This window comes from Alternaria infectoria, assembly GCF_024043175.1.
Source record: "Alternaria infectoria strain BMP 0036 chromosome Unknown scaffold_29, whole genome shotgun sequence".
Classification (NCBI taxonomy): domain Eukaryota; kingdom Fungi; phylum Ascomycota; class Dothideomycetes; order Pleosporales; family Pleosporaceae; genus Alternaria; species Alternaria infectoria.
The window spans coordinates 78,289-100,929 of record NW_026250718.1 but is presented as its reverse complement, the minus strand read 5'-3'; the positions used below and the strand labels follow the sequence as shown (position 1 = coordinate 100,929).

The window sequence follows — 22,641 nt, the reverse complement described above, 5'->3', positions numbered from 1 at the left end:
AGAGTTTTAAAAAGTTATAAGTAAAGTACTTTTTAAGCTCTTCTTACTTAAAAACTTAGAAGTTCTATCTAATAATTTAGCTAGTGTCTTAGAACTACTTTTAGCTTTTTTCTTCTACTTTTTATAAGTATAAAGATCTTAGTAGAGCTACTTATAAGACTTCTAAGTGTTCTTAGTACTTTAGCGCTATTATTAAGTTAGTAAAAAGATTAAAAAAGCTAAAGAAAAAAGAATTATAAACTTACTTTAGTACTATAGTAATCTACTATACCTATATAGTAATCTTAAAAGTCTTAATTAGCTAAATAATAGTTATAAGAGTTATAGAATAAATAATATATAACTTAGTAGAGCTACTTAAAGTAATTAGGCTCTAAAATAGAATTAAGAAGTTACTAATAGATATAGCGCTTATACTAGAGATATTAAGAAGTATTATAGTTAAATAATACTTTAACTTACTTATATAGATAACTAGTGTATATTAAATATAGATAATCTAAAAGAGTTTTAGACGTAAAAGCTTTACTCTTAGAGTTTTTAGAAGAGTAACTATAACTATAACTTTTACTTAGAGATACTTACTTTTTTTTAATTTTAAGCGCTTTAGTTTTTAATATAGTTAGATTACTAAAGACTTAAATTCTAAGTCTAGAAAGTATTATTAGTAATAAAGATACTACTTTTAGAAATAAGCTTAATAGTCTCTTAGATATTCTTATTATTAAGGTTATTAAACTAAGAGCTTTTATAATCTAAGTAGATATACTTAATATATAACTCTAATTACTTATAATTCTTATAGAAGTTATTATTACTAAAGCTTTTAGTTATTATAAAGCTCTAATCTAGTTAATTATTAGAATTTATTAAGCTCTAAGATAGTTAAGAGTTAGAAGTTTAATTACTTTATATAAAGCTACTAAAGAATAGACTATAAGCTACTAGTATTCTAGAAAAGAGAAGTAGAACTTAAGTAGTAGCCTTTTTAAGTTAAGTATAGTAAAAAGGTTAAGTACTTAATTATAAAGTATTATTAAGTAGAGCGCTATTACGCTAAGCGCTATTACACTAAGTACTAGCTTATATATTATAATTACTACTACTATACTAGTATATAAGATATTCTTATATAAATTAGATCTTTAATAACCTAAGAATTACCTAGAGAAAGAATATCTTTTAATAGAAGCTCTTTAAAATTATTTTATAATCTACTATCTTATTTTTTATTTATACTTTTTAGTATTAGACTCTTATATAATACTTTAGATAATAGAATCTTTTTATAATAAAACTCTTTTCTATAAAACTAACGTTTATATACTTTCTTACTTATACTAATTACTTTATATTCTTATAGTAATATATCTTTATACTCTCTAATACTTATATAAATAGTAAAGCTTATAAAGATATATTCTACTACGTAGTATAAGAAGTAGTTAGTATGTATTAATACAACGTATATAGTAATAATAACTACTATAAATATAATAAGTATAAACTTAGCTCTTTTCTTTAGGTTAGCTAGAACTATAATAGTAGTTATATTTAGGCTAACTACGTTCTTACTACTAAGTAATATTAGATAAGATAATTGCGTAGATAAAGTAACTACTTAGAAATACTAGAAAATAGTAATTTAACTAATACCTAGAATAGTAATATTAGAAGTATAATAAAATACTAGGCTAATAAGATTAGTATAACACTATAATAGTATATTTAGAATATACACTAGTGCAAAACTATAGTTTAATAGAACTACTAACCTAATAAAGTATTATAGTAAGTAAAATACTAAGCTATACTAACTATAAAAGTATTTAGAAAGTATTTTCTACTATTAGATAGAGAGTATTAAACACTATTAAGTATTAAGAACTTATCTTTTAATTATATAATCTTTATAGTATAGTATCTATTTAGTATTTAATTAATTAAGTAAAGAAGTATTAGCTTCTTTATAAGTTATTTAAAACTATAATAACTACTAAAGAAATAGAAGAAGTGTAAAGCGTTAAAAGATCTAGTAATCTTCTCTTCTAAGTATTTATCTACTACTTCTTTAACTACTTTAATACTAAAGATACTAATCTCTAGAACTATCTCTAAAGTAGAGAGTATATTATTATTTATAATAGTAACTAATAGTATAGTTTCTATAGTTTACTCTAGGCATACTACTCTAGTCTTTACTAGTAATAACGTTACTAAGTTTTTTAAAGACTATAACTAATAAGCTAATAATAGAGGCCTCTCTAATAAGATAAGAGTCTTTATTCTTCTAGATTATATTAGTAATAAGAATTACTTTATTACTTATATTATTAAGCTCTTTACTAGTTATAAGAAGAAGAACTAGGCTAAGCTTAAAGTAAATATAAAGAAATACTAGGTAGATAAGAATACTACTATTAAAATAAGTAAGCGCTTATACTTATAGGCTTTTATCTATAAGTGTATAAATAATCTACTTAGTCTTACTAAGTATTATACTTACTTTTACGTAATAGTAGAAGCTTATATTACTAATAAGTAAGTTCTATAAAAGAAACTTAGCTTTCTCTTCTACTATAGACTTCTAAAGTATAATAAGTAGATAGTTACTTTTATAATATCTAACGCTTCTAAAGATAATAATTAGGCTAAGTACTATATAGATAAGATCTATACCTTTCTTAAGAAATACTATAGAAAGAATAATACTATTAATAATATATATATCTAGAAACGTAGTAGTATAAATACTAAAATAAGATATATTATACTTACTAATAAGCGCGCTACTTTTAATCTAGAGAAAGTAAAGAACGTTATTACTAATCTTAAGAAGTAATAGAAGAAGTAAGAATCTCTAATTTCTTCTAGTATAGATTCTAAGATAAAAGACTTTATAAAGATACTAAATAGATTAAAGCTTAATACTAATATAGTTTATTTCTTTATAGCCTACTTATTAGTTACTCTAATCTTTAAGAATCTTTATAATACTTTATACTTTATAGACTATATAACTAAAAAAGAGCTCTTTATTAAAAGAAATAATAGTTCTTTTATTACCTAAGTATCTAGAAATATAGCTTCTAAGAGAAGAACTATTTAGTATAGAAAGACTAAGTACACTAATACTTATTATATATATAATAAAAAGAGTTATAAGATTACTAATTATAAACTCTATAATAATCTCTATAACCTAGATTAAATTAGTTACTATTAGAATAGTAAGCGTAAGTAAGAAACGTACTATTTTAGCCTACTCTACAACTACCTTAACTAAATCTCTAGTGCTTCTTCTTTAACTTATAAGCTTAAGTAGCTTAAATCTAAGATTAAGAAGTATTTTAATATTACTAATAATATAATAGAATAGCCTATGTCTAGTATTCTTTCTAAGAAGTTTAAGAGAAACTTTTACTCTAAGTACGTTCTTAAGTAATTAAACTTAGCTAATATAATTACTTACTTAAACTATTACGTTAGTTATAAGAATACTTAATAGTAGTTTATCTAGTTTTAGAAAGGTATTAAGTACTTTAAGAAGATCTAGCTACTTAATAATATTAATTCTAATAGTATTATTATTAGTAGTAAGAATACTATATTTCTTTATAGCGCTAAAGGTAATACTATTAGATACCTAAATAAAAGTATTCTTAGTAACTCTAATTAAGTTTATAATAGCTATATTAAGAAGAGAGGTAAACTCTCTAAGTAATTATAAAGCTCTTAGCTATTACCTAAGAAAGGTATAATTAAATAAATTCTTAACTTATAGGCGTTAGATACTACTATAATACTAGAGAATAGTTAGTTAGAATAGCTATTTCTTCTATAAGCTTCTAATACACTATTTATAGTTATACGTTTATCTACTAATATCTATATTAATAATAGTATATTAGCTAATTCTAGGTATTTATTATAAAGCTATAAGAAGAAGGTAGTTAAGTTCTTAGACGCTTTTTCTAATCTAGAACTTAAGAAGCTTATTAAAGAATAACTTAATTATATTATAATAGCGCTTCTAAGTTAGAAAGTATAAGAAGTAATAGTTTCTAACCTAATTAGTTAGAATAATATTACTAACTAATTACGTAATCTTCTAAAGAAGAATAGTATTAGTATAAATAGTATTAGAATAGTAAATAGCTTTAAGGCTAGCTACGCTATAGATTTTAGATAGACTCTATTTTTATCTAAAATCTATACGCTCTTCTACGCGTCTACGCTCTACTATTACGCCTTTTATAAATATCTATTATAACCTCTACTAACTATATAGTTATATTAATACAATACTAATATCTCTTATAATACTATTAATATATACTACTTAAATATATAAACTTAATATAAAGTTACTAGTTATAGTAACTTATAGAGTAATACTCTTAACTATATACCTACTAAGGTAGTATATAGAGTATAGTAACGCGCTAGATATATGTTTATCTAGATAAATCTACTAAAGGCCTAGATTTTTATTTATAGTAATTCTATTAAATACTTTATTAATATAGGCGTATAGATAAATATTCTTTACCTTAGCGTAGCGCGTGCGTTAAAAATACTATATAAATACTAGATATAGAAGCTTAGTAACTTACTATAAGAAGTTACTTCTACTAATAGTAGCTATAAACTATTTATTAGTACTATATTTAACGTCTCTATACATATTAGTACTATAGTTATTTATACTACCTTTTGTATTATTATAAACCTTATACGCTTAGCTATACTTAGAGAACTATAGTATATAGTATTATATATTAGAATATAATATAATATATTTAGTAGAGTATAATATTATATTTAGTCTAAAGATAGAACTAAGTTAGTTTTCTTTATTATTTTAGACTCTAAGTCTATATACTTATTCTCTACTATAGACTATAAATAAGAGAATAAGAATAATAATACTATAGAATATATATAAGTTAGTACTATAACTAACTTTACTTTAGAGCTACTTTAAGATCTTTCTATAGTTTAGTACCTACACTAAGAAGTATAGTGTAATCTAATATATAGTTTTAGGTAATATAATATACTATTTCTAGTAAGTATTTAATAAATATAGAGAAGATAAATATACTCTCTCTTTAATAATAGTGTAGAGGTACTTTAGGTAGATAAGAATACTAAGCTAATTATTTAGTATAAATAGAAGCTTACTAAATATACTATTATATATAAGATTAACTATAAGAAGATACTTAATTACGCGTATAGAACTTATTAGTAACTAGAAGTTACTACCTTATATAAGACTATAGACAAAAAGATTTAATCTATTAATATTTTTTAAGTAGATAAGCTAATAGAGTTTAGATAGAAAGACTAGAAGAAGTAAGCTATTTAATATTAATAACTTTGCCTATCTATTTATAAACTAGACCTAGAACTATATAATAATATTTTTAAACTATAATATACTATATTTTTATAAGAAACTTACTTTATATTTAAGAAACTAGCTAACCTTTATATTAGATTATAAGTTACGTAAGAAGAGAGAGATCTCTTTATCTAGATACTCTATAATAGAGAAGTAGCTTTATTATAGAAATTTACTAAATCTAGTAGAATATACTCTAATATATACCTACTATATAAAATCTATATAGTTAAATATAAAGCTTAGTAAGCGTAAGACTTTACTATTTCTAAGAAGCTTAAGTAGGTTATAGTTAATATAGCTAATACTTACTTTAATAGAGGTACTTAGAAACGCTATAATAGTTAGTATTATAACCTATAGTACTTAGTTTCTAAGAAAAATAGAAAAGCTTAATAGATTTCTAATATATAAAAGATTAATACTATTAGTATATATAATATAAACTTACTACTAATAGTAGATAAGTTCTCTAAATACTTTACTAAATATCTTATTAACTCTCTTATAAATCTCTATTCTAGTTATAATTAGAAAATCTTTTACACTATAAGCTAGAATATAATAGCTTTTTAGATACTAATTAGTCTTTTTTATTTATATACTATAGTTATAGAGGTAACTAACTTAGTTATAGTATTCTAGCGCGTTATAATAAAGATTCTTAAAAACTATTAGCTAAATACTATAGTATTTATTAATAATATTACTTATAGAGGTTCTAAGATAGACTATAGTAGTAAGATAGCTATACTTAGTGTTTGTCGCTACGTCTATAAATATATTTTCTAACTTAACTATATTCTTATAGATATTAAGTATATAGAAAAAATAGTTTTTAGTAAGAAGTACTACTTTCTTATAGAACGCCTAAAGATTATTAGCTATAAGATTAGCTCTAAAGAATACTATTCTAATAGTAAAAAGGTTTAGAAGCTTTTAGACTAGCTACCTTACTATAATATATATAATATTTGCTTATTTCTTAGACTATATATCTACTACTATATCTAGGTAAAAGAATTTACTACTATTACTAAGCCTTTCTTCTATTTTCTTTATAGAGATATAAAGTATAAGTAAAGTCTAGATTAGAACTAAGTAATATATATACTTAAGTATACTATATACTTAGTACTAGCGCTAGTAAGTCTTAACTACTCTAATACTTTAAAGTATAAGATCTTTCTTATAACTAATACTAGTTAAGATAGAAAAGAAACTTATTTTAAATAGCTATAAGCTAATAGTAGACGCTACTATATTTAATTTAAAAGTATACTTTAGTTAGTAAGAGAATGTCTTTAGTATTCTACTAAGTTAGAATATAAGGTAGTACTATAGACTTTAAAGAAGTTTTGTATATACCTATATAGTATATATTTTACTATTAAAACTAATATAGTAATACTTATTACCTAGCTTAATTACTTTTCTATAGATAATCTAGAATTAGTTATAAATTAGTAGATCTCTACTATTCTTCTTTAGAACTTTAACATTATCTACGTTTTTAAAAAAAAAAACATTATTATAAATACTCTCTTTTACTACTCTAAATATAATAATTAGGTTCTACTAGAAGAGTCTAAGAATAATCTTAAGAAGTTTATAGACTATATAATTAGAAGTATAAAAGAAGAGCTACTACCTATTAGAGTATCTTAGGTACTTAAGTATAAGTATACTAAATAATCTAAATAGATTACTTAGTTTCTTATTAATTTTAAGGTTTCTAAGAGTATAATACTAAAAGAGCTTTATATATAGAAGAAGAGAGCTCTAAACTTCTTTATACGTAATTACGCGCTTTTCTATAAAACCTTAAGAAATATAGCTATACGCTATATTATTAATAATACTAATATTTACTTATAAACTATATAGTTAACGTATAAAGCTATTAGCTATTATAGAACTAATACTATATACTTTATACTTTTCTAACGTTACTAGTAGTCTAATATATATAAAGACGTTTAAAGAAGAATTTAGCGTTATTCTAAATACTAGCTTTACTTCTCTAAGAGAAGAGTTAATATATTAACTAATATATATAGCTTTATAATCTAGAAGTTAGTTATAATTAATATAGTTTATATACCTTACTACTAAGATAAGAAGTATCTTATTATTACTAGAGAATACTTAAGTAGATAGCTAGAGGCTAGAGCGCTTTCTAATAATAAGTCTAGCACTATTACTAAGTTTATTTATAAGAATATTATCTATTAATAGAGTATAATACGTAAGCTCTTAGTTAATAGTAGACTAGACTTTACTAAGGTAGTAAAGTATCTTATAGCTAACTATAGAATTAAACATATCTAGTTATTCTTATATAATCTATAAGCTATAGATAAGATTAAGAGTAGATATAAGCCTATTATTAATACTCTTACTAAGCTATTAGGCCTATAGATAAATAACTTACCTATAGTTCTTCTTACTAACTATATTTCTACTTAGTTATAGATAGGCTATTTACTATACTAGTTAATTACTAGTTAAAACCTAGTTCTACTATTAGAATTAGAGCTTCTAATATAGTAGACTTTTCTATTCTAGAAAGTAAAAAATTACGTATAACTTCTAGTAATATACGTAATATAACTAGACTTCTAGAACTAATTTACTAAGAATACTATTATTTATACTAATTAATTACGTTAAGCTAAGAAGAATTATTAGAATAACACTAAGAAGATATACTATAAGAAGCTTTAACTTAGTAACCTAGTTCTTCTATAGAACTCTATATAGAAAATTAATATATCTAGAGATAAGAAGCTTAACGCTAGGTAAGTAGGTCTCTATTATATTTAATAACTATAGCTAGAGTAAGATACCTACTAGATTAAGAATCTTAATAGAACTCTACTTCTATATACTATTTCTAGTAAGAAGCTAAAGCTCTTTTACTAATAAATACTAGAAGATATTACTAAGTAATATTATAGCTAGATAAAGCTCTATAACCTAGATAACTAGAAGAATACTAACGTCTCTACTAACGTACTAGCTAGCTCTATTAATAATAATAAGAAAGATAGCTAGAATACTTCTTTCTAACTATAACTTAAGAAAGAGAAAGTAAGTAATACTTTAAGACTTATTAGCTAGCTAAGTATTCTTCTAAGACTTATTAGTTAGCTAAGTATAGTTATTACTAAGCGCCTTATAAAAGAAGAATAGAAAGTATTTAGACTAGACTTTATTTCTTTCTCTAATTCTAATATATTATTAGTATTAGATAGAGAAAGAACTTAGGCTATAGAATAGCCTTTACTTAAGAAAGAGAAAAAAGAGTCTACTATAAGCTTTTTTGTCTAGAAGCTTCTTTAATAATATATAGTCTACTATTACTAAGTATTTAAAGTATACTTCTTTAGTCTCTTTTTATTTCTTTCTTTTCTATTACGTTAACTATACTATAAAGAATCTTAATATTATAAATATATATAAACTATATTAGTCTTATAGAGAAGTATTCTATAAGTTCTACTAAAACTAAAAAGATAGCGTTCTTCTTACTTTTAACCTTAATTTATTCTAGCTTCTTTTCTACTATACTTATATCTTAATAGTAATAATAAGTCTCTACTTATTATACTTTTTTTCTAGTATCTAACTTCTCTCTATAGTCTTAAACTATACTAGATAAATATAGCGTAAACTATAAGATAAGTAGTAATAAAGATAGCGTAGCGCTTATAGTAGCGTTTAGCTAGAAGCTACTACTAGAGTCTAAAGTAAACGCTACTCTAAGTACTTTTTACTACCTTTAACTTCTTCTACTATAATATTAATACTAGATAATATAGATAAAGAGTTTACTATATATATTAATACTTTCTTTTATAAGCGCTAGATAGTATATATTTAGATACTCTTAGTAGAGTATAAGTACTATAAATCTTAAGATAAAGTAAAGAAGATAGCTACTACTATTCTTACTACCTTACTATATTTTATCTTATATTAGATTCTCTACTACTAGTTAACTAGACTATAGAGTTATATAACTACTAAGGCGTTACCTCTACTTAGTAATAACTACCTAGACTTAGTTAATTTACTATTCTAAGCTTTTTAAGCTATTTAAATTAAAGCTTAGAATAGTAATTTCTAGTTATATTAGTCTATCTATAGTTAGGTCTCTAGAAAGTAACTACTACTAGATAGATAAGAGCGTATCTATTCTACTACTATCTTAATATACTTAGAACGCCTAGAGAATATAGTAGCTATAATTTTATATATAATAACTAGCTATAACTCTACGCGTAACTACTTAGAAACTACTATAATAACTATAACTACTTTATCTTTAGTAACTAATACTCTATTATCTTTATATACTTTTAGAGGTAATAAAAAAAAGAGCTATAAGTATTATAGCTTTCTTCTAACTTTAATATTAGAAATACTAGTACTAATTATAATAAGTATTACTCTTTTAACTATTCTATCTAGCTTTAAACTCTCTTTAAACTATATTTATATAGTTATTATAGTCTTTTAGCTATAATTCTAATAATTATAGACTATAATAGTTCTAATATATAGATTTTAAGTAGATTAGAATTTTATCTAAAATCTAGTTATTACTACTATAATAACGTAACACTATCTATTTACTAATACTATTATACATATAAGAATACTACTAAGTATAATAGCTAATTACGTAATTAATTATCTTACTTTTACTATAATTTTACCTTCTAACTTTATCTATTATTATTATAATATTATAATACTATAATAGATAGAGGTCTCTTAATTATATATATATATACCTTTTCTTAGCTTTTACTTTTTTCTTTCTTCTTTAACCTTCTTAATCTTTTCTTTTTATCTCTATATACTATAGTTGCCTCTTAGAAGTAAACTATATCTTCTTTTTCTCTTTATTAATCTAACCTTTCTTATTTTCTACTTTAGTAATTATAGCTCTAACTATAACTACTATATCTAGTATAGAAAAGTATAATAAGTCTATAGACTATCTAAACTTTCTCTATAACTTCTAGTTACTATTAACTCTATATATAAGAGCGCGCGCTTAGTCTACTATATCTATAACTAATTCTATAAATAAGTATATAAGTATAACTATATATATATATATAAGCTTAGTACTATTAGTTCTATACTATAAGCTAGTCTAGTAAGAGTTTCTTTATAAGAGCTAGTCTTAGATTACTAAAGAAAGATACCTACGCTACTAGAGGCTTAGTAGAAGATAGCTAGTAATAAGAATAAAAGTAAGAGTAAAGCTATAGATACTAAAAAGTTAACTTTTTTTTATAGCTAAGGCTTTTTTTTATAAAAAACTTTTTTTTAGAAAAGTTTACCTTTTAAGCCTTATATACCTAGTCTAACTAAGAATTTTACTACTCTAGATATCTATAGTTAAGCCTCTAGAAGTAACACTAGCTCTTTTTCTACTACTTCTTTTAGTTTATAACTAAAGAAAGATACTTTTATAATTATCTAGGCTTTATATACTAAAGCTAAGACTTAAGTTCTTACCTTAGCTTAGAACTAGAATCTCTAGAATCTAAATATTAATAGTAAGGTAATAGACTTTATTACTAGTTTTAAATAGTAGTTTTCTAAGTAATAGAAGATTATTCTTAACACTTTTATAACTAACGTAACCTTTCTATTTAACTAGATTACTAACTTTATTCTTAAAGTATCTAATATAGTTAAGACACTACTAGAGCTTATAAATAAGTATAGTAGTGTTAAAGTATTTAATAGCTAGTATTAAGTCTTAAGCTAAGCTAAGAATACTAAAGATAAGTATATTATAGAACTAACTAACGCTACTAAAAGTATTAATATATTAGAGTCTAGTTTTATAAGCTATATTTCTTACTTTTTAAGTAAGGTTCTATATAACTACTAGGCTATATCTAATATATAGTTCTATTTTAGGCGTTTAGATATCTATAATATAGCTTTATTTTTAGTCTAAGTAGTAGCTATTTATATCTATACTCTACGTAAAAGCACTAAAACTAATATTATTATATAAGACTAGGCTACCTTAAAAGATTTTATTAAGGTAACTATTTAGTTTACTAAAAAGAACTTACTTTCTAAAACACTATTTCTTTTAAAGTATTCTATTAAAGTATTAAAGAAAAACTATAAGAAGTGTAGTATAATACTAGATATACTTAGCCTTACTACTAGAAATATTATAGTTTCTTTTACTTATAAGTATAAGAAAGATAGTACTTATAATAATTAATATAACTTTTAGTAACATATCTTTCTATACATAGCTAATAGGTATTCTAACCTAGACTACTAAATTACGTATACTCTTTATAGTAGTAATAAAGTAATAATTACTAATACTATTACTAGATACTAGATAAAGCTATACTCTATTTATTAATTAGCTATCTCTATTATAATAGAACTTAGATTATCTTTATATAAGTTAAGAGTAATTAATAAAAGTAGTAATTATATTAAAGTAGAGCTAAAGAAGATTAGAGTAAGGTAACTTAGTAGAGCTAGATTAGTTACTTCTTTAGTAAACCTAGAGAAGTAGGTACACTAAGAGCGCTAGGCTAGTCTTAAGGTAGTTAAGAAGAGAGTAGTAGTAGCTAAGTTATAAAAATTAAGGCTTTATAGTATATAAACTAGCTTTCTACTACTACTACTACTACTTAGCGCTAGCGCTCTAAAATCTACTCTAGCTTACTAATCTTTATCTAAGAAGATAGACACTACGCTTAATAAAGATAATTTAGAAGATAAAGACTAGAATTCTAATAAGCTTAAGGCTTTAACTATAGCTAAGAACTATAAATATTTAGATAAAACTTCTAATTTTCTTTAACTAATTCTTAATAGCTACTCTAAGTATACTAAACTTAATAACTGTAAACGTATTAAAGTTATCTAAGTATAGTATTAAGAAGTCTATATTAGTTACTACTCTAATAGCTTATTAATTAATAGTACTTATATCTATTAAACTTATATATAAGTAATAGCTATTTATATAGATCTCTTTAAGTAAGCTATAAATGTAAAAGCTATAAATAATATTCTTTTTCTTTTATATCTTTTCTAAGATAAGTAGTATAAACTCTAAACCTATTTAGTTATATCTATTCTCTTTATTAAGTAGTATAAGCTTAGTAAATAAGACTCTAATCTTCTTAGCTATTACTTTTATTCTTAGATAGTCTATAATCTATACCTAATTTCTTTCTAAAAGAAAGTTAGTAAAAAGATAGATTAGAGTAAGCTAGTAGAAGACTTTAAGTAGAAGAGTAATATTACTATAGAGAACTTTAAGTAGCTATTCTTTAATAATAAAAAACTTAAGAAGATTATTAAAGAATTCTTTAAAATATACTATTACTACCTCTAATATATTAATAGTAATAAGAACCTTAGCTAGCTTTATATTATATACTATTTTTTTATTTAATAAGCTATCTATACTAACTTTTATTACTAGATACTCTACTTAGTACTTTGTAAAGAATATACTATAGTTTTTTACTCTTACTACGCTAAGTACACTATACTAGGTAATAAGATATTCTTCTACTATATTAATCTTAATCTATTATTTACTTACGCTTAAGATTAAGGTATAGATATAATCTAAGAATTAGTCTTAATTAATAATAAGAACTTTTAGAACTATATAGAGGTTTTAGAGAGCTTCTATTAATATATAGAGCTATACTTATAATAGCGTAAGACTACTAAGAAGAATTCTACTAGTCTTATTAAAGAATAGTATAATAATATTAATTAGACGTAAGAAGTATAAGTAATAGCGCTAGACGTAAAGTAGAAGAAGTTTATTTATAGAAAAGAAGATATTTATATTACTTACTCTATAACGCTCTATAGCTCTATAGAACTAGTAACTAAGATCTATTAAATAATTCTTCTATAGTATATTATAGTATACTAGAGTATTATAAAGATTTTAGCTATAGAAATATATAATAAGATCTTAAAGACTTATTATAATCTTATAGCCTCTTCTATAATACTATCTAGATATTATAATAAGTATAGTAGTATTAAGTAGATATTTCTAGTAGATATATATATTAACTTCTTCTTCTAGATCTAGAAAGCTATTCTTATATAAGTTTTCTAGAACAACTCTCTTATATATAAAAAGATTTATAACCTTCTTAGTAAGAATAAAAATAGTATTCTAAAGTATATCTAGAAAGAGTATAAGTATATTATTAAAGAGATTAAGATACTATAGCTAGTAGTTAAGAAGCTTAAAAAGGCTGTCTTTACTAAGAGTACTAATAGTAAATATCTAGATATTTTCTTCTTTACTAATAAGAGTATACTTTCTTCTTATAAAAGATAGTAGTATATTTAGAATTATAATTATAGTATAAAAGATACTATTAGACGTTTTATTAATAAAATTAATATAAAACTAGATATTTATTACTACTTCTATAACGCTGCTAATCTTAATACTATATCTACTTCTTTCTTTTTATTTAAGACTTCTTAGACTTACGCTAGTAGTCTAGCGTCTAGTTTATTATTACTTTCTAGCTTCTTGCGCTCTCTAATAATATTACTACTACTAGTTCTACTACTTTCTTCTTAGTTTAAGATACTAATACTAGCTCTATTAGCTTTTTCTACTAGCTTATCTAAACTACGCTATAGTAGATAAAATATAAAGTAAACTAGATATACTAGTAATATTACTAGTACTTAGATTTTAGGTAAGCTTTTTATTTTATCTAAAATCTATCTACTACCTATACTATAGTAGTGTATTACTAATATCTCTACTTAATTATTTATTTTACTTTTTACTTTTTTTTCTATATTTTTTCTTTATTTTTTCTTTATACTATAAGTAATTAACACGTTCTAGATAGTATAATAGAACTATACTACTAGAAAGAGAAAGTTTATACTAGTGTATAAGGTATTCTTATATAAATTAGATTTTTAATAATCTAAGAATTACTTAGAAAGAGAATATCTTTTAATAGAAGCTTTTTAAGATTATCTTATAATCTACTATCTTATCTTTTATTTATACTTTTTAGTATTAGACTCTTATATAATACTTTAGATAATAGAATCTCTTTATAATAAAACTCTTTTCTATAAAACTAACATTTATATACTTTCTTATCTATACTAATTACCTTACGTTCTTATAGTAATACATCTTTATACTCTCTAATATCTATATACTACTAAAGGTATTATAATTAGAGTATAAAACGCTATTATAGTAGAAGCTAGAGCGCTAATACTTATAGCTAGAGGTAGAGTTAAAAGTTAAGTTATTAGACTAAATTATAATAGTTAGCTATTAATTTAGGTATAAGAGTAAGAACTTACTATAGTAATAGAGGTAATAAAGAAGTAAGTAGAGTAGTATATTAAGTAAAGTAGAGAATTAAGTATAAAACTTAAGAGCGCTAAAGCTTAAAAGCTAAAAATCTTAAGTAGAAAAGTTAATTAAATAAATAGCTTATTAGCTTATTAGCTTAAGTATTTTAATATTATAGAAGTAAATAATTATAGTAGAGAAAAAAAGAATTAGAAGACTTATTATTATAAAGTCTTTAATTCTAGTCTAAGTGCGCATCTATATAGGTAGCTAGCGTAGCTTATTAAGCTTTTAATTACGCTATAAATCTTACTTAGAAGAGACTAGAAGCCTAGATCTTACTATTAAAATTATCTCTTACTAGTTAGATACTTAGATTTCTATAGCTATTAGCTATATTCTAGACTATTATAAGGTAATTTCTAAACTTATAAAGTTAATTTCTAAGCTATTAAGCTTTATTTAAATAAGTAAGAGCTTACTACTATTAGTATTAAGTATAATTAAATACTTAATTAAGCTATAATCTACTACTACACTCTAGATTCTTAAGCCTAAACTCTACTAAAGTATACTAATTATAGTAGATTTAATAGAATTAATTTTAGTAAAGTAAATTAATACTTTTACTACTTTAGAGAGTATATTAAAGTTAGAGAGTAGTTGTAATTAGCTAATTATAGATATATAATTACTTAGCTCTTAGATATATAGCTAGAGATTTTATTCTAACTTTCTTTAGTAGTAGAATAAAATATAATATACTTAATTATCTCTAATTGTTAATTATCTCTAGCTCTAACACTACTTAACTATCTTAGTACTTAAGAGACTATTTATAAATACTTTTTTTTTTATTTTATTTTTTTTTAGTCTTATTAAGTATTAAATTTAAAGCTTTATACTATAAGTTTATAGCTTTATTTATAAAATTAGATAGAGCTAAATCTAAATTTATAGTCTATCTTACTCTATATATAAAGAGATAAGTATAAATATTAAAAATAACTAATAATAATAATAATAATAGCTTAGTAGCTAAAATAGTAGTAAGAGAATAAGTACTAGCTTAGTTTAAGTAAATAAAGTTTTTAGTTCTACTAAAGAACTTATATATATTAATAACTAGTTTCTTAAAATTAAGGCTAGTAGAAAGAATAATAGAAGGTCTTACTCTAAACGTATATATTTATAATATAGTATTAATAAAAGCTATAATAGAGGCTATAATAAAAGCTATAATAAAAGCTATAATAAGAGCTATAATAAGAGCTATAATAAGAGCTATAATAAAAGCTTTAATAGTATTAGTAGAGTAAGCTTTAAATATTAAATAGATAAATTTCTATATAATAGCTACTAGAATACCTTTTAAAATAGCTATCTAGATAAACTCTAAGCTACTTATAAAAGCTTTAGTAAGTAATAGTAATATAGTTATATAAAAAGTAATTAATAAAGTAATAATAAAGTAACTTAGTAGAGCTTCTTAGTAAAGTAGTAAAATAAAATAAAGTAAAGTAACTAGTAAGAAATTAGTTTTATTTTTATAAGTACTAAGAAGACTTATAAATTATTTAACTAGCGTAGTATTTAGTATTAGATTTAAGCTACTTATATTTTTAATATATCTTTAGATTTCTAAAAGTAGTAACTTATAAAATAGAAAGAGTATACTTTTACTAAAAGAGATTTTAGTATATATATCTTAACTATAAAGCTTTAAAATATATTACTTTATTAGTAATAAGCGTATATAATTAGATTATAATTCTCTTATAAAGTTCTTTTATAAAGTATTTAGTATTATAATTTTTTTATAAAGTATTTAGTATTAGAATAGCTACTTTATAAGCTTAAAAGATTTAGAAGCTTTAACTACTTTAAAAATAGTAGTACTAAAGCTCTAAGTTTTAGCTTACTTAATACTATACTTTTAAAAGTAAGTAAAAGATTTAGTTATATATTTTTTAGAGTACTAGTAATAGTTCTTTTCTCTTTAAAATTAGTAGCTTTTTAAGCTATAAGTATTACTACTTAAGATTTAAATTTCTATATAATAATATATAAGTTAGTAGAAAAGTTTTATTATAGTTAAAATTAAAGTAATAGTACTTATAGTTAAAATAAAAGTAGCTTTAATTTATTAGTAAATATATCTAAATAAAGAAAGTATATTATTTTACTTAATATAAAAGATTTTTAAAAAGTAAATAGCTAGTATTATTTATTTTTACTTATCTTCTTTATATACTTAAGTAAAAAACTATTAAATTTACTAGTATAGTATAGTATAAAAGTAGCTTATAGTAGTATATTTTAAAGTAGTATTAAGTAAAATAAAAAGTTAAAAGTAGCTAATAATTAAGTTTTTTTAAGTATAAGTAGATATAGCTAGGTATTTAAAGATAAAGTTTACTAAAATATATTCTTACTAATAAGTATTTACTTATATAACTACTATACTCTAGATATAACTAAGCCTTAGGCAATTTCTAATTATGTCGCTATTAACGGCGATGTAGCAGATGCTTTTACTCGCATAACGAAATCATTGCGAAGTTGCGCGACTCCATAGAGCCTCGTCTCATCGCTCCTGCCGTCTCAACACTGTCAACACCAGCTGGACGAGGGAAAGAGAGGCCTAACAGGCTTTCACTCCTGAGTCGGTAGGTTCACAATGGGTTCGAGTTTTGGACAGTGTTGTCGACTTTGAGCCTGTGGGCGCTTCATGCACGGTGAAGCATTATAAGAATTGTACCAAGCACTGCAGTACCTTTTCTCCACACTAACATAGCTCGACAACAACCTTCAAGCACTTATTCATAACTCGCACAGAATCCATCATGGGTACCGAGATGTCTCATCAGCAGAACGACGATCATACATCCCAGCCGTCCCAGGATGGCTCACAGAGTTGCGAGATGTGGATGTTCGAACACATAGTTGATGCCATGACACAGTTAAGATCGATATGGACTGAGATCAACGCGCCTCCCCCGGCTACGATCGAGCGATACATAGTGTTGTCCGCCTCCGAAACACTTCACGATTCAGAATGCCCTATTTGCCAGGGGGACTATGACGAGGATCAGCATGTAGCTATCAAGCTTCTAGGCACACATTGCAGTCACGTTTTCGGCCGAGACTGCTTACAATGTTGGGTCAATAGCGGTATGCAAAAGGCCCATTACTGTCCTATTTGTCGACAATGCATACGTGGCGCGCTTAGTGGACTACCCCCATCGCAGCCAGGCGCCGAAGACGAAGAAGAACATTACTATGAAGTCTTCTACGACGAAGAAGAAGAACAACTTGAAGCAGAACTTGAAGCAAGACTTGAAGCAGAATTTGAAGAAGAACATGAAGAAGAACAAGAGGAAGAAGAGGAAGAAGAGGAGGAACAGGAACAGGAACAGGAAGAGGAATGGGAATGGGAATGGGAGGAAGCTGAACAAGTCCTCAGTCCGCAACAGCGTGAACAACGCGATAGGCACTGGGCCAACTTAACCGAAGTCAGCAATATTCTGCAAAACATCGAAACAATCGCTATTCCCCCACTTGAGGGTGGGGGGCATATAAGCCTGGCTCTTCAAGTCGTACGCCCGGACCCGACTATCCAGGATGAAGACCGCGCCCTCAGGGCAACACTGACTCGTCTCTGGAATCAAAGCCATTATCTCAATGAGCTTCTGTGTATCAACTTCGAACGCCAGCAGGAGGAGAGGCAAAGGGAAATACTGCGCGCTGAAAGGGACAGGATCTTACTGCACGTTGAGATGATGCAATTTACCGCCAATTTCCGGAGGATGTAGAAGGGCAAGAGTTTATGCAAGAGTTGATGGAATAGCGAGCTAATCACGATCACGAGATCTGGCTTGTCCCAGTATCCAGGGTAGACATCCCGTATCATTTGGATGCGAAATATCCATGCAATAAGCTTAATAATTGCTATCTTCCCATGTTATCGAGGTGTGAACATCTGTCTGTCAAACGATCCCATTGTGAAAGCGCTTCTTGCTGTACTTTCCAGCAAATGCCAGTGGCCTAAAGTAGCGAACCCATTGTAGCTACAACTGTGATTATCACCAAGTATCCGCATCCTGTTCCCATCCAGCCAATCTCTAGAATTCCAATAACACTTGAGAACCTTATCCGTCGTCTGCGCTCCCTTGAACAATCCAATCGCACCAAAGCTTCATGAAGCAATCAGCACTAACTTCATGAGCCTAAAAACACAAACTGCACAACCCCATCCTCCCATATCCGCCCCCACCCTATATCTCTCAACCACCCTCATCCCGGCCCCGAAACAGCAGTCTACCTCTCTCACAAAAAGTACTAAAATCCCGCTCTCGCCGCTCCAACGCCTGACGCATCCTTCTCAACTCCCCTTCCCGTTGTGTCAGACGGGCTTCGCGCGCATCCAGATCGGCTGAACGTCGTTGGAACTCGAGCGACTGGAAACCATGTGGTGGCGCTGCTCTGTTCTGTGAATCTTGGCATGTGGAGTTTGTGGAGTTTGTTTCGTCTGGAGGGTAGTTGAATTGTGCTCTGTGTGGAGGCGCTGAGGATGGAGTGCGTTGCTGGCCGAATTGGAAGGGTTGGGGGGTTGGACGGGTGGGGTGAGAGGATGTGTGAGGCCCTGAAGACGCAGACTGGGGCGTTGGTTGTCCGGCTGTTGCTTGTCCTGCGGCGAGTGCAGCGTGGAACTCACGATGAGTGAAGACGGGCTCAGTGCGCCAGTCTCCGCTGTAGCGAGTCTCTCTGGATGCAGTAAGTGACTGAGTCACAGACGGACGGGGCTGGCTAGTTCGCGCGTAAGGCCGGGGTGTACGTGCAGGCTGTAGTATTGGATCCGTATCTCTCCCGGTAGAATCTGCCATGGTTTCGCCCGCAGGGCCTTCGGGCACGCCCGCGAAGAGGGAAGGTGCGGAGTCACCAGCTCTAAGAACCTCTGTAGCCTCCTCTGTCAAACGCCGACTGCGCGCCGAAAGGCTTTCATATTCAGCTCTGAACCATACGGCGCGACACAGCGGACAGAGGTTGGTGTTGTCTTGGGTTTTGCGACGGGCGAAGATCTTCTCGAGGCAGGCTTGACAGAATTCGTGGTTGCACTGGGCGGGTGGCTGGACAACGACGCGTATTGCTTTGTGATTGCTGCGATCGTATTCCTCTGTACATATCGGACAGTGGGCTTCTTGGGGTGGGTTGCGCTCACTGCACAGCTTCAAGCAGCGGCGTATGAATTGGGCACAGGCCAATGGCGGTGTTTCCATGTTGTTTGGTCGTAGCGGAGTTGCTCGTGTATCTCTAAGCGTTGGGGTGTAGAGCCGCCATCGCGGTGGTGTGAGAAGTTGCAGTCAGCTTTGGAAGGAATGAGAGGGTATAGAGGTGGATCCGACGCAAACTTCCGCAGCCCGGAGTGAAGAGCGTGGAATCCCCACGGACCAGTAGAGACGTGTGGAGAAGGGTAATGACGTAGCTTATGCTTGTTGGATGTGACCCAAGAAGATCGCAGAAAACATACATGACATTGAGCTATTGAGTTCGCTGATTACTAAGGAAAGGCTTGTAGTTGCTAGCGCGCCTTGCAGTGACGATATGGAGATTATCATGTAGCGTTATCAGCCCAGCTGACCTCCATCCAGACATGCGTACAAGACGGCAACTCCTCCACCTTTGACTACTGTTTCGAAATCATCAACAACTGAAACATGGAGAACCTGTGCGACAGTCAGTTCACGTTACCTACGTCTTTCGCAAAATACTTACAAGATACCAGCGAGGAAGAGATACACTTTTCCCGCGTCCGCAAAGTAGACCATACAGCCCGATAACAGAAGGTTTGTCGACGCCATGACCACAATTTGGGACATATCTCTTTCCTGCTGAGAGATGTATGCAACAGCGACAGGCACTAGACTCGCAAGCACTGCCGTGAAGACATGGGTGCACTCTCTGAGAGTGCTGTCGTAAATTACTGGACTGCCACCGAACTTAGACTTTTCCAAGAATCTCCCAAAAATTCTGATTATGGTAAGTGACCGCTCGCAGACCCACAAAGTAAAGTAGTCGCTGAATTCGCGGGACTTGAGTGAAATCAGGTCCGTAGCTACATGTCCATGGAACCGATCATATTTGACACAGTCTTCAGGAAGGCCATAAAGAGGTTTGTGGTGAAAAATTCAGTTATCGCGTGTAGCGCGAGACACGTTGTAGGATTTAATCTGGTCGAGATCAAAATGATCGGGCGCTGCGATCTTGGCGAGCATATGTTGTCGCAGAAGTGCTTCTTCTATACGTGGGTTAGCGCCATAGTCACACAGATTGAATGATAAGTTTACCGTATTTCTCAAGCTTCTCACGAATCTGCATAATGAAATAGTACTGCTTGGGCTATAGTTTGGCGGAATCCTCCATTGTATTCCAAGCCCAATCTGTAGCATATTCTTTAGTAATGCCTCTCTTATATCTTACCTATAGCTATTATTACCTATATAATTATATATTCTATAATATATTCTATTTACTTTAGCTAGCTATCTTATAACTTTCTAATTCTTAAAGTCTATAATCTTTATACTATAGCCTATAAAAATATAGTTAACTTATCTCTTTTATAGATTATATATAAAGTTAGTAGTAAAGTCTAGAAACTCTTATTTTATAAATACTAGAGTATACTTAAGTATTTAAAGTTATTAAAGAAGGCTATCTAGTGCTACTAGTTTAGCTATAAAAAAAGCCTTATTATTAATTATTTCTAATACGTTAGCTATATCTTTAATATTAACGCTATAATATACTTTAAAAGTAGCTAATATAGAAGTAATACTCTTTTATATTTATAATCTACTTTTTAAGAAAAGAAAGAATATAAGTAAGAAAAAACCTTTTTACTTATAATATATCTCTACTTATAGTAGTAAACTATCTAAAGTAGAGAAACTTAAAAAAGATTTCTATAAGTACTATATAGCTATAAAAGCTAAGCTAGATATTAAAGCTTAAAAAAGTAGTAGTAATAATTAGTTTATTTATAGTTATATATGTATTATATAAGTAATAAAAATATAGTAGTAGTAACTATTTTATATTTCTCTTCTAACTTATATTTAAGTATAATATAATACTTTAGTTCTTTATCTTTATTCTATAGTACTATAGTAGTAACGTAAATAAGTAACTTATAACTTTTAAAATCTATATATACTTATTTAATTAGGTTCTCTTAAAAAGAGAAGTATTATTAACACAAGAGCTTAGTAATGCCGCCTTTTCCCTCTCTGAAATTAGTCATTACATTATGAAGCTTCCACTCCAGATAGTCGATCTCTGCTTGCATGAAGAGGAGATTCTGCACGCCGAGCGTTCGGAAGGTACGGAAAATAGCCCGCTCAGGCACGCGAGCCATGTATTCAGCCAGCCGTGGGATGCCAGCTGGGAATTTCTTATCCCAATCGGCGCCTTCATCCGAGTCATCGGAGTCGTCGAATTCCTCGGCGTTTTCGAAGTTTTCGGCTTCTTTAGGGGGATTCTTTCTGCATATCTTGTAGTCTGCCGTCTGCGGTACAGTATCGCCATGTAGCTGACCAGCAGGCGCTGTGACAGAGGGATACCCTTTCCGAATCACATGTCCATCTGCGTCTGCACTTGCGAGGCTCACATGAGGCTGTGGAGAATAAACCGGAGTGTGACGAAGCGGAGGGTAATCCGGGTGTGAGGGGTCCATGACCGGGACCGCGTTCACAGAACGTTCTGAATCGGGTCCATCGGACTTAGCTGGTCGGACAGGTCCATGTGTTGTGTTATCGACATGGTCGAGATCTGGATTCGAAGATGT

The 22,641-nt window shown here is 27.8% G+C and overlaps 2 protein-coding genes across 2 annotated transcripts; one reads left to right on the top strand and one right to left on the bottom strand.

Moving 5' to 3' along the window:
* Positions 1-17,952: 17,952 nt before the first annotated feature.
* J4E92_009923 (uncharacterized protein) lies at positions 17,953-18,610 on the top strand (the record flags this gene model as incomplete). Its single annotated transcript, XM_051501265.1, has 2 exons — positions 17,953-17,959; positions 18,051-18,610. 2 exons carry the CDS (start codon positions 17,953-17,955, stop codon positions 18,608-18,610), a joined length of 567 nt encoding a protein of 188 aa, XP_051348483.1.
* Positions 18,611-22,047: 3,437 nt separating this feature from the next.
* Positions 22,048-22,598, bottom strand: J4E92_009922 (uncharacterized protein; the record flags this gene model as incomplete). The annotated part of the gene is made up of 2 exons (XM_051501264.1): positions 22,048-22,339; positions 22,591-22,598. The coding sequence occupies 2 exons, from the start codon at positions 22,596-22,598 to the stop codon at positions 22,048-22,050; spliced, it is 300 nt and encodes a 99-aa protein (XP_051348482.1).
* Between the last annotated feature and the right edge of the window lie 43 nt (positions 22,599-22,641).